This window comes from Octodon degus, unplaced genomic scaffold, assembly GCF_000260255.1.
Source record: "Octodon degus isolate 3935 unplaced genomic scaffold, OctDeg1.0 scaffold00048, whole genome shotgun sequence".
In the NCBI taxonomy this organism is placed as follows: domain Eukaryota; kingdom Metazoa; phylum Chordata; class Mammalia; order Rodentia; family Octodontidae; genus Octodon; species Octodon degus.
This window is the reverse complement of record NW_004524624.1, coordinates 10,237,632-10,249,863: the sequence shown is the minus strand read 5'-3', so window position 1 is coordinate 10,249,863 and position 12,232 is coordinate 10,237,632. Positions and strand designations below refer to the sequence as shown.

Sequence of the window (12,232 nt, the reverse complement as noted above, 5' to 3'; positions counted from 1 at the left end):
ACACACACACACACACACACACACACACATAAATAAAAAAAATTTAAAAAAAAAAAGAAAGAAAGAAAAGAAAAGCAGGGCTTACTTTCTGCCTAGTGCTAGAAATGATCAATAATTGTATGGGGGTTGGGAAGCGAGCTGGCCAGAGGGAGTTACCAAAAGAAACCTGAGTCTGGACACTGCACCGAGGGAGGCTGTAAGGTGCTCTCGTGGGGGAGGGTACTCGAGGAAGTCAGAATTTCATCCTTTTCCTTCTGTTTTCTCAGCTCAAGTCTGTACTTTCTGTCCAGCTCAGATTTCTTTTATAGTGGATGGCCCGTGAGGAGTTAAAAGAGCCTTGGTCCCAACCCCAGGGGAGGAAACCACCCCACAGCAGAACCGGCACATAAAATAGGCGTGTATGTGGCTTCCAGAAGGAGCCCCTTCCCCAGACCTTTCTCTCCCATCGAGTCCCTTACTGCCCCATGCCAGTCTACTCAGTCTGACCCAGATCTTCAAGCAACCAATGGTTTCAATTTTCCCTGTGAATAACTCAAACAGTACGCTGCTTACTTGCTCCCAAGAAAGAAGGGAAGGGCTTGGTTAGGAAGAAAGGAAGGGACCAACAACAGCTCCTTTCCGTTCTCCAAGCAAACCAGACCTTCAGAGACCACCGATGGGAGGAGAGCCAGCTACCAACTCCCTGGAGCTGGAGAGAAGAAGAGCTGTGGGTGAGGGAAGAGGTGGAAAAAATGGTTAAAACAAAGTTTTTACCTTGAAGAAGTGGGTGCAGTCCCAAGACTGAAAAGAGGGTTCAGCTCTGGCAGTTTGATGAGGGGGTAGCACAGTGAGGGGCACCTGGGCTCTCTGCCTCCTGGCTGTCAACGCCAAGCTTACACAGGCTGACACAGGCTCAGTGGGAGCGCGGCCAGGCTGGCTGGGTTGTGGCCACTTCCGGACTCACACCCAGGGCTGGGGGCAACGCAGCAGCGTGCGGGCGGGCAGGGCGCAGTCCAGGGGCTCCCGGGCTAGCTTTCTCCAAGCGTCTTCAGGATTCCTGAGTAGCTGAGTCTCCGGCATGTGCTCCAGGCCCTGCATGCAAACTGATTTTCAAAGGAAGTTTGTGGTTTTGCTTTTTCCTCTTTCTGTCTCTGTCCCTCTCTCTCTTTCCCATTGGGACAAAGAAAAATTAGTCAAGGACAAGCTCCCTGGAGGAGGAGGGGCCTGACCAGCACTGGAGGATTTCCATCAAAGCTTTCTTACTTAGTCAGCAGCTTAGCGATCAACAGAGACAGAGAGAGAAACAAGGAGAGAAAAACAACAGACCCTTTCTCTTCCTTTTGCCTGCCGCTGAAGGGACGGAGCACTTGTGCCTCTCTGGTGAGAACAGGGAAGAGCAAGTGCCCCGCCGAGTGGGAGGAGCAGGCTGGACAGCAGCACCTTGCTGGGTCTGGGCTTCCTCCCTGTGTGTGCCGGACAGGCCTGTGCGCTAAATCCACAGAAGCAGAGCGAAAGAGCATGATATTTGCATTTTTACTCATTTAATATAAAAAATAGTCCTGCTGAGGGCTCCTTCACAAACCCTCCCTTTATCGTTTTTCTTAGTCTAGAAATGAAACGAATTGGACTGTGCATCTGGCAGCCACAGAAGGTGTGGGAAAAGCCCCATGCTCTGGGGAGAAAGAGCAGAAGGGAGAGAAGCCGCAGAACAGGAGGAGATCCTACGCCCTGTACTCACAGGCCGCCCCTTCTCATCAGTCACCTCCTCTGGGCTTTTGGCTTAGGGGACAGGAACAAGCTTTTGTGAGAGTGGAGGTAGGAAGTAGAGGGATGGGTTAAGAGATGGAACTTTTTTTTTTTTTTTTTTTTTTTTGCAGAACCAGGTATTGAACCCAGGCCCTTATTCTTCTAAGCCATCTCCCCAGCCCCAAGAGAACACTTGATGAGCAGGGAACCTTTATTTTCAGAGCAAAGACCAGGTGTGGGGAAATGGAAGTGGCAGTTAAGGGTAGTTGGAACCTGTATTCTGAAAGCTCCTTCAAAGTCTACCTGCACAGCTGCCACAGGGTGAGGCATCAGGCAACTCTGAAGACTGAAAGAGCAGCTAGAACCACCAGGGGACTGGAGCACAACACGCCAAAGTGACAACAGACCAGGAAAGGAATGAGAAGGCATCTGCTGAGGCTGTAGAAAAACAAGAGGCTACAGAGTGAGAGGAAGAAACAGCAAAGGTGGGTGTTAAGAAGAGAGCTTGAAGGCTATTTCAATGTTTTTCTTTTATGTACAACTGCAAAACTGATAGCAATTGGACAGCCAGGTGAATTCTAAAAAGGAAGATGAAAAAAAAAAAAAAAAAGGAACATGGAGAGCTGTTGTGTCATGTTGTGAAGTAACAACTAGATGATTGGTGTGAAGTAACAACTAGATGATTGGTATCATACATGTTCAGATGTTCTACTTAGCTCAGGCTGACAGAAGAAGTTCAGAAGCCACAAAAATGGGTTAATGTGACACGTACACACTCGTGTGTCAAATCCCTAAGGAAATTCTCCAATTGTTGGAATGAGTTCGGACTTCTTAGCCTACATTTCCCAGCACGCCCTGCGCCGCGCCCCTTCCACCTCCGGAGTGACGTCCCCCGCGTCTGTGGGCGCAGAACTCCGCTTCCGCTCTCGGGCGGGGCGGATCGGACTCCGAAAACGCCGGGTGACGCACTTCCTCCCAGGGCTGGCGGCCGAATCGCCTTGTGGCGGGTTCGAGTCCCGCCTCCTGACTGTCGCCTCTGGACCCTGAGTTCTGGGTGGAGTGCACTCGCTCGGGAACCTCTCCTGGGCCAGGGACAACGGCATCCCTCGGGCTCCACCATGGAGGACTACCTGCAGGGTTGTCGAGCTGCTCTGCAGGTAACGGATCTCTGTGACTGAGGAGTACAGCCTGGCTGGGGTCTGGGGAGGAGGAAGATGTGGGATTTGGGGAACCCGGACGGTCCAAGTGGAAGGGCTCACCGAGTGGTGGGGAGGGGACGCGGGGTCTTGCCAGGTCTAGGGTGTGAAGAGCGAATACTGGCTTACGAGCGAGAGAATGCTGCTCATTCTCCCCGCGTTGGGTTCCCCGCCTTCGAGGTCCGCCCCGGAGCGGGGGAGGAGTCCTGGGTCAGGGTCCTGATTGATTTGAGTCTCTGCCCAGCGTCGCCGGTGCCGGCCGTGCCCCCGAGTGCGCTCCTTCCCTTCTCCCCGCCGCTGAACTCCCGCCCCGGGGCCTGCTTGAGCCCTCGGCCGCCGAGGGACCTGGGCGGCACGGAGGGGCCCGGGCGCGCGCCTTTCTTCCTCTGAATGGCAGTTTCTCCCTGGCGGGCCGAACTCAAGAGAAAAGGGGTGATCACGATGTTTTACTTTGAATCTGTTTTTAAGCCAAACATGTAGAATACATCAACAGTGTCTATTGACCCACAGCTTGCATTCCTTTGCCCCCGGATTCTCTAACACATTACAGAAAACACCCCACCCCCGCTCAGAAAGGATAAGCACAAAGTATGTTTGGAATCAAAACCAGAAGCATGACTGAATACTTCAGAGCTTATTTTGGGTACTTTCTGAGGCAGTTGGCCTCACCCCATGCTGACTGGTCATGCAGCATTAGGCAGTTATCTGCAGTTAGAGGTGGAAAGCTAGCTGGGAAGTCCCCTGCTGTCACACTTCTGAACACTGCACCTGCATAAGCCTAGACTATAACTTCCTTTTAAAATGTCAATCCCAACACTGGGACACTGAGACAGGAGGATTACAGGTTCCGATCCAACCTGGGCAACTTAGTTAATGAGAACCTGTTTGTTCCCAAATAAAATAATAATGATAATAATAAAAGGGCTGGGAGGGGTGGGGGAGATGGATCAGTAGGAAAAGCACTTCCCTGGCAAACCAAGGGCCTGAGTTCGATTCCCGGTTCTGCCAATAAATAAATAAGGACTGGGGATGTACTCAATCCCCAGTACTGCAAATAAATAAATAAATAAATACATAAAGCATTTTCAGTGTTACAAGTTATGTTTCACAGTAAATTCTGATTGACAAATCCTTAAAAAATCACCTGATTTCTGCAGCATACTCAGCTGCTGGGATTAATGAATAGTCTTGTACTGAGTTGAGGTGTGAAAAACAAATTTGGGGAAAATTTTGTTTGTTTGTTTTTTGAGACAGGGTCTTTTTATGTTGTTCAGGTTGGCCTTGAGCACACTGAGTAGCCCTGGCCCGTCTTGAGCTCTCTGAGATCCTCCTGACACTGCCTCTGAAGTGCTGGGACTATAGGCATACACCACCACACCTGGCCAAAAGTTGCCTTAATGCATAAGACAACTTGGAGCAGTTCTTAATTTACCTCTGATTTCATCACAAGGAGCTCATTGGAAAACTAAGTGGCATTTCTATTACCATTCTCAGCACTACAGAGTTGGATTTTTCACCCCAGCCAGGTCATCCAAATAAGCACTCTTTCCACCGTCAAGTGCCCACACCAAAAACCATTTCTTTGATTGATGTGTTCCAGTGTCCACAGCACCTCACTCACCCTGGAACAGTATATCTCTGTCGCATTATAAAGCTGGAAAAATACTTGATTAAAAAAAAAAAACAAACTTGATTTTTTTTTAATATTTTGCTTATATCTTTGCCTATTTCTTTGCATTTATCCCCAAGAGAACAAGATCTAGACACCTTCCCTTCCAAACCTGCAAACTTGTAAAGGTGACATTGCACCTTAAAACACTCATTAGCATACAGTCTCATCAGGATTTGCTGAAAGGAACAAATTTGACTACGAAAATCAGTAAGCGGGTATCAGAACATATTGGTGGGTGGATGCCAATGCTTTAGATCTCTTAATTACAGAATATGCCAGGCATGGTAGCATGCACTTCACAACCCAGCAGTCTGGGAAGCTCAGGCAGGAGGACTGCAAATTTGAACAGAACCTGGGGAACTTAGACCCTTTCTCAAAAAAAACACACACACACCGGAAATGTATCTCACTATAAAGACTCTGGGTTCAATTCCTAGAACCCCCCTCAAAAGAAAAAAGTTTAAAATGATACTAAGTCAGATTTAAAAACCTTTTTCTTCTCCATCCAGTTTCCCAGAGGTCACTGTTGTTTCTGGTGTAAAGAGAGACAGGCTTCCAACAGACAGCATTCAGTTTGAATGTTTCTGTTAAATGATAGTTTAGCAGTAAATTTCTTAGGGAATTGTGAATGCTTGGCTTTTGTATAGGATAGAAAAAGCTAATAATTCAGCCAAGTCTTCTGTTGACACCACATTTGTAACATGTGTTTTCAGAGAAACTTTCTGTAGCCTCTGCCACAGCGACAGTAAGATGTTCCATGTAAGAGGAACCCTGTCTAAGTGTCCTGTTGGTGGTGACTCATCTTCTCCTAGAAGGGTGAAGTCCTCAGGGTGGGGCTGCATTCAAAATATTCATCCAGGGATAGTCTCCAGGCATCTTTGGATTCTGAATTGTGTACACTTAGACAGAAATCCTGAGTGGCTGGCTGTCCTTAGAAATTTGTCCTGCCCTGGGCATGGTGAGTTCAAGGCTACTCTGAGCTACACAGCCAGCCCCTGTCTCAAAAAAAAAAAAAAAGTCCTAACTGGATGTAGTGACAAATGCCTATGATCCAGAAAAAAAAAGATGTATCTCAGTGGTGGATTGCCTGCCTAGTAAACATGCTTTCATTCTCCAGTACCTTTAAAAAAAAAAAAAAAAAAGCATAGCCTGGCAGAGGAGTTTTTCTTCGGCTCTTTGGCCTGTCATCCCCGCCCCCTTCATTGTTTTGCTGAGTAGTTTTTCAGGCCATATTCAGCTTCAAAAGGGAAATTATTTACTTGTTCTACATTTATTGATTGATTGATTAATTGATTGATTGGATACAGAGTCTTACTATGCAGTTCAGACTTACAGTGATCCTCCTGTCTCAGCCTCCCCAGCACTGGGATAATAGGCATGCACTACCATGCCCGGCTTTGGAGCTGGCACAGTGCACCTGGGATTCCGGGGCAGCATGGTGTATAGTACTGGGAATTGAACTTGGGCCCATGCACTTGCCAGGCAGGCTCAACGAGCTATCTCCCCAGCTGCTTTGCTGACTCTAAATTGCCTTCCTGCCACACAAGACCACAAAGAAAAGGTCAGGATAAGAGCCTTTCAACTAGTGGATCTTTTTTAGAAAAAAAAAAAGTTTATATTTACTTGTGGCTCTCAGACTGTGTTTCTTCCATTGGCAGCTCATGTTTCCTTGTATTGCTAAGTATAGCTGTATTTTCCCTGTGTTCTTCCTATGATGGTAGAAAACCAAGGCTGTTTGGCTTGTGCCTTCAGCTGATGGGCTGGACTATAGCTTAAGAGTTATGTGTTTTCCCTAAATGAACAGGAAAATAATGCCTTGTAAGTGGGCACTTGTACACCAGGAGTTTGCCCAGGAGTCAGTTTTCTAGAGCATGATAATTAAGGATACAAGTTTCCTTTCCCCGAAGTACTCAGGTTAGAACAAAGAATATAGTCACCAGACTCAAGCTAAGTTTTGGATTTAGGATACACAGCCATTACAAGATAGTTGTACCTTAAAGGGTAGGAGTTAAAACTGTATTCAAGAGCCAGAGGTGCTGGAAGTGGGCTGGTATTTAGAGGAAGATTGCTTTGCCCTGGATGGTGAGGAAGGCTTCACAAAAAAGGCCTGGGGTAGAGAAGAGAAAGAGATGAAGGTGAGAGAAAGCTGAGTCCCACAGCAGATGAGGCAGAGCTGGGATTCCAGTGGCTGTCCTGCTTTCAAACACAACAAATAGTGCAGAGGGTAGGCAGAGCTGAGAATGTGCGCATCATGGTTTCCGAGTGGCAAACAGCCAGGACAGGCAATGGTCAGTGTGGTGGTGGGAGGGGCCAGATATGCTGCCACCTCCCTCCCAGTCTTGCACTTCTGTTCATTCCTTTGGTTCCTACCAGAGCACAGCCAAGCGCAAGAGGGTGGTTATTTCCCCACACTCTGGAACTCTTTCTCCTCATCTCAGCGATGAGATTATATTTGGTACCTGCCTTTTGCTTTGCTCTGCCTTCTTTCTGCTGGGATCTGAGCAGTCTTGATCCAGCGGCCTCTAGCAGTAAAGTAGCACCAGTATAAAGGAATTGGGGGGAAGGTTCTCCATGGGCTTCCCTATCCTTGTTCTGCCCTTTTTTCAGCTCCACTTACCTCTTTTCTTCAACAGTCAGGGCCCTGTAGCCTGTCCTGTCTCTGTAGTTCCCTTTCCAGAACACACAGGCCCCTCGCGCTTCAGTGGACAAGTACTTGCTGGAGCCACTTAGATCTAGAGTTTGGCTGTCACTTTGTGCCATAGCCATCCAGGCAGCCCTTGGTCTCCAGGAAACAGGGAGGCCTCCTCTACAGCAGGGATATGAGTTGCCTGTCAAAGGCATTGCCATAGGACTAGGGTCTGGTCTCTTTTTGCTTTAGAAAAGAATTTAGTGTGGAGAAAGACTGGCTGACCAGACATGGCGGTGCATGCCTGTAATCCCAGCACTCAGAGCTGAGACAGGAGGATCACTACTACAAGTTTGAGGCCAACCTGGGTTATATAGTGTGTTCAAGGCAAGCATAGACTCTACAGTGAGACTCTGTCTCAAAAAGAAAAAAAGACTTGTAGAATGATACATACTCATGGGTACAGTGAACAAACAGTCCAGTACATGTAGACAAAGCATTGATAATTGCTGTGTCTGTCACTCAGGCATTTATCATCTGGTTTTTATTTTATTTTATTTTGGGTGCTGGAGAAGAACACCCTGCAGCTGAGCTGAACTGCCAGTCTGTCATCACTTTTATGTTGGAAACATTCAGAATCTTTACAGGCTATTTTGAAATATTTTGTCTAATTTTTATCAGCAATACTTATGTTATTCATCCTGTACAACTGTACCTTGTGCCTGGACTGACCTCTTCATGGCCCCACACTCTGCCTAGGATCTGGTAACCACTATTCTATTCTACACATTTTTTTTTAATCTTTTATTTATTTGGTATACTGTCTCCCTCTGCAGCTCAGACTCATAGTGATCCTCCTGTGTCAGCCTCCCTAGCGCTGAGATTACACTACCATGCCCAGTTTTTGGTGGCGGGCACAATGCGCCCAGGGTTCCAGGGCCAACACAGTGTGTAGTACCAGGGATCAAACTAGTACCAGGGATCAAACTAGCGTCCTTGCACTTGCCAGGCAGGCACTTAGACCACCAAGCTATCTCCCCAGCCCTATTCTCTACTTTTTTTTTTTTTTTTTTTTTTTGCGGAACTGGGGATTGAACTCAGGCCCTTGCACTTGCCAGGCAAGCACTTATTCTATTGAGCTATCTCCCTGGCCCCCCTCTACTTTTTTAGGTCAAGTTTTTATCTTCCACATATAAGAACACATGGTGTTTGGCTTTCTGTTCTTGATTTATTTCATACAGTAATATCCTTCGGTTCCACTCATGTTGCTACAGGTAGCACTTTTTTTTTTCTGTGAGGCAGGGTCTGGCTATGTAGTTCAGGCTGGCCTCAAACTTGTGGTGATCTTGATCCTCCTGCCTCAGCTCTCTGAGTGTGGGGATTACCGACAGCTCTCCAAAGGCTAAACTTACATTTCTTTGAGATACCAGGGGTTCAACGCAGGGTCTTTGCACCAAAGTTAATTTTTATTTTTTAATTAGATTTTGTTGGGCTGGGGTGATAGCGCAGTAGAATAAGCACTTGCCTGGTAAGTGCAAGGGCCTGAGTTCAATCCCCGGTTCCCCCCCAGAAAAAATTTTTGTTGGTACGTTCTTTGTATACATAACGATCACATTCTTCATAGAGAATTTATACCTGTACATGGTACAGTTTCCTCCATTCTTCAACCCTCCTCCCCTCTCCATTTATAGTTTTTTTTTTTGTTTTGTTTTGTTTTTTTTGCGGAACCGGGGATTGAACTCAGATCCTTGCATTTGCCAGTCAAGCGCTTATCCTACTGAGCCATCTCCCCGGCTCCTATCCATTTATAGTTTTTTTTTCCCATGTTTTTCTTTTTTTCCCCCATGTTTTTCCTCTCTCTCTCTCTCTCTCTCTCTCTCTCTCTCTCTCACTTTTCCCTTCTTTGCTTCTCCCTCCCCTCCCTCCATCTGAACATTTTCCTCTTATTTCACAAGTGAATTTCTTGGTAACTACTTCTGGCTGTGTTTTACTCCCTCTCAACTGTCTTCCTGTTTTGCTAAGCTTGTGGACCTACCAAATCTTCCCTGATTGAAGAAGCCAGAGTTTATGAATTTTCACCTTCCTGTAACTCAAGTTGTTTTCAAATGGGGTGATTTTGCCCCTTTTAAAGCTAGGGAGACAGATCAGTGGTGTAAGTGCCTGCCTGGCAACTGCAAGGATTCTGGGTTTGATCTTTGGTACCACATGCTGTGTCAGCCACCAAAACTGGACAAGGTGGTGCACCCTTGTAATTCCAGTGCTGGGGAGGCTGAGACAGGAGGATCTGAGCTGCACAACTAGACTCTGTACCAAATAAACAAAAAGATTTGAAGAAAAAGAAAAAAAAAAAAAAAAAGCCAGGGAACCTGAGAGCTTCTCACTGAGGCCTGGGATGTGCCCACCATCTGGTGAGTAGATCCTCAGGGGCTGCCCAACATCAGACAACACACACAGGACAGCCTATGACCAAGGATTATCCAGTCCCCATAACAAGGTTGAAGTTGAGGAGTCATGATGTCACTAAAGTGTCTTTTTTTGTCTTTTTCATCCTATCCTTTTTCAGAAGAAGACTGAAGTAGAAGTTCAAAAGAAAAGTGCAAAGAGAATTATTATGCCTTAAACTGAACAGTAGGCTTTCCCTCTTCCCTCCCTCCCCTTCTTTTCCTTCTTTGGTTTTCTGTTCTCCCTTCCTTCCTTTCTCTTCTTTTTTCCCCCAGTGCTACTAGGCCTTTGCAGTGAGCTATACTGAGCTTTTTTTATTTTTTGAAAGAATCTTGCTAAATTATTCTGGCTGAACTCCTGCTTTGTTCCAGCATCTTGGAGATTACAGGCCTGTGCTGCTACCTGGCTCAATCTACCCAACAGCATGCTCATTCCTGGGATAAAAGAATAATTTGTATGTGTGTGTATGTGTGTGTGCCTGGAATCAAACTCAAGACCTCGCACTTGCCAGGCAGGCACTATGCACTGAGCTGTATCCCTGACTCTAGGAATAATTCTTTTTTTTTTTTTTTTTAATTTTATGTGTATTTGTGTGTGTGTGTGTGTGTGTGTGTGTGTGTAGCCAGCTCAGCCCACCAGGGGGCGGGGCTGGCTGGATGTGGTGCTGGGGGATTGAACCGTGGTCCCTGTGTTTTGCTAAGCTTGTTCCAAGTAGGTGCTTTAGACCACTGAGCCATCTCACCAGCCCTCTAGGAATAATTCTTGAGTATTAAACAGATTAGTTAATTATTTTCTTTTTTGAGACAGGTGTAACCCAGGCTGTTCTCGAACTCATGGTGAGTTTCCCAAGTACTGTGATTACAGGCGTGCACCATCATACCTGGCAAATGCTCAGTTAATGCATGCAAAAAGATTAAAAAAAAAAAAAAAAAAGAATAACGCCTAGCACACTTACAACATGTTTTTTTCTTTTCTTTTTTTTTTTTTTTTTTGCGGAACTGGGGATTGAACTCAGGCCCTTGCACTTGCCAGGGAAGTGCTTATTCCACTGAGCCATCTCTCTGGCCCCACAACATGTTTTTTTAAAAAAAGACCAAAATCCTGTCTGTGCTGTTGTGGGAACTATAGCCTAACACTATGTGTTCTACCTAAAATTCGGACAGCTAGGGAGATGCAAGAGAGCAGGATTAATGATAACATCTATCTCTCCCTCCTCACAGTACTTATCAGCAGCTGGGCCTTTCAAAGCTTTAAAAACACAGTTTCTAGGGCTGGTGAGATGGCTCAGTGGTCTAAAGTACCTACCTAGAACAAGCTTAGCAAAGCACAGGGACCGCGGTTCAATCCCCCGCACCACATGCCAGCCAGCCCCGCCCCCTGGTGGGCTGAGCTGGCCACACACACACACACACACACACACACATAAATTAAATTTTAAAAATTAAAAAAAACCCACAGTTTCTAGAGGGAGTGTTGTTTAACCAGGTCTGCTTTTAGGTGGTGAGAGCTGTTGGCTGTTGGTTATGTATGTGGTTATTTCTGGGGCTTCTTAGTGAAGACAGGATTTCCTTGGACAGCTGGACAAGTGACTGAGTCTGACTTTTACCTTTATTTCCAAAATCTCTTCGCCTGTTCTCATGATTTAGAAGGATAAGAGTTACCTGCCCTATTTTGAAAATGGGGGCAAGTGGAGGCTTGGATATATCAGCTACTGAAATGTCCCATTATTGGCTCCTTGAATGCCTAAAAAACATAAGAAATCAGTTAATCCTTTATTCCTGTTCTTCTGCAAGGTCACATTTGTGGAGACAGTTGAATAGAGAGAAAGGTGCACTTTCCCACCAACTGGGTATGTGTGGAATGCTAAAAGCTGAGCTAAAACCCTCGGGCAAAGGGCCCTTGCGGTGAGACCCTCACCTGAGCAGGGAGGCCCAGAATCACTGCCCGGCTTCCCCTCCTCCGGGCTCAGGCAGAGGTGTGCAGGAAGCCCCATGGGAGAGACCTGAAGGTAAGTGCAAGTGGACAGAGGCTGAGGAAGCCTTTATATCAGGTTTAGGTATAAAATATTCCTCTTCTTCCTCTCCAGGAGTCCCGGCCTTTGCACGTGGTACTAGGAAATGAAGCCTGTGACTTGGACTCCATGGTATCTGCTCTTGCCTTGGCTTTCTACCTAACCAAGGTGAGTACTAGCAGTAGACTCTGAGCATGCAAGGATTTGGAGTTGAGATCCTGCACTGCATCTTCCCAGTATAGGGTCAGTTAAAAACCTTGCTTTTGCCAAGCCTTCTTCTTCTCCCCTCCCCTCCCCTCCTCTCCTCTCTCTTCCCCACCCACCCCCTTCCCTCCCTTTCCCTCCCTTTTCCTTTCTATTTTCCCTTCCCTTTTCCTTTCTCTTACCTTCCCTTGTTGTTTTTTTTCAGACGAGTCTCACTATGTAGTTCAGGCTAGCCTGGAACTCAGCAATCCTCCTGCCTCAGCCTCCTGAGTGCTAGGATTATAGGCACGAGTCGCCATACCCAACCTTTGCTAAATCTTTTTTATGTATTTAGTACAGGGTCTATAGGGTCTCAC

General features: G+C 46.5%; 2 protein-coding genes across 4 annotated transcripts in view; one reads left to right on the top strand and one right to left on the bottom strand.

Moving 5' to 3' along the window:
- Mindy1 (MINDY lysine 48 deubiquitinase 1) overlaps positions 1-1,384 on the bottom strand; it is a 12,247-nt gene extending 10,863 nt beyond the window's left edge. Inside the window, exons 1-2 of one of the 3 annotated variants that reach the window (XM_023716350.1) lie at positions 1,306-1,384; positions 754-1,082 (exon numbers count right to left, since the gene is read on the bottom strand). The gene's annotated coding sequence lies outside the window, so the exon portion shown is untranslated. The other 2 variants (XM_023716351.1, XM_023716349.1) reach the window with 2 other exon arrangements.
- Positions 1,385-2,436: 1,052 nt separating this feature from the next.
- Prune1 (prune exopolyphosphatase 1) overlaps positions 2,437-12,232 on the top strand; it is a 28,888-nt gene continuing 19,092 nt past the window's right edge. Inside the window, exons 1-2 of the mRNA XM_004632490.2 lie at positions 2,437-2,882; positions 11,748-11,840. Of these exons, the coding sequence (XP_004632547.1) occupies positions 2,844-2,882; positions 11,748-11,840 (132 nt within the window). The 5' untranslated portion in view covers positions 2,437-2,843. The remainder of the gene's footprint in view (positions 2,883-11,747; positions 11,841-12,232) is intronic.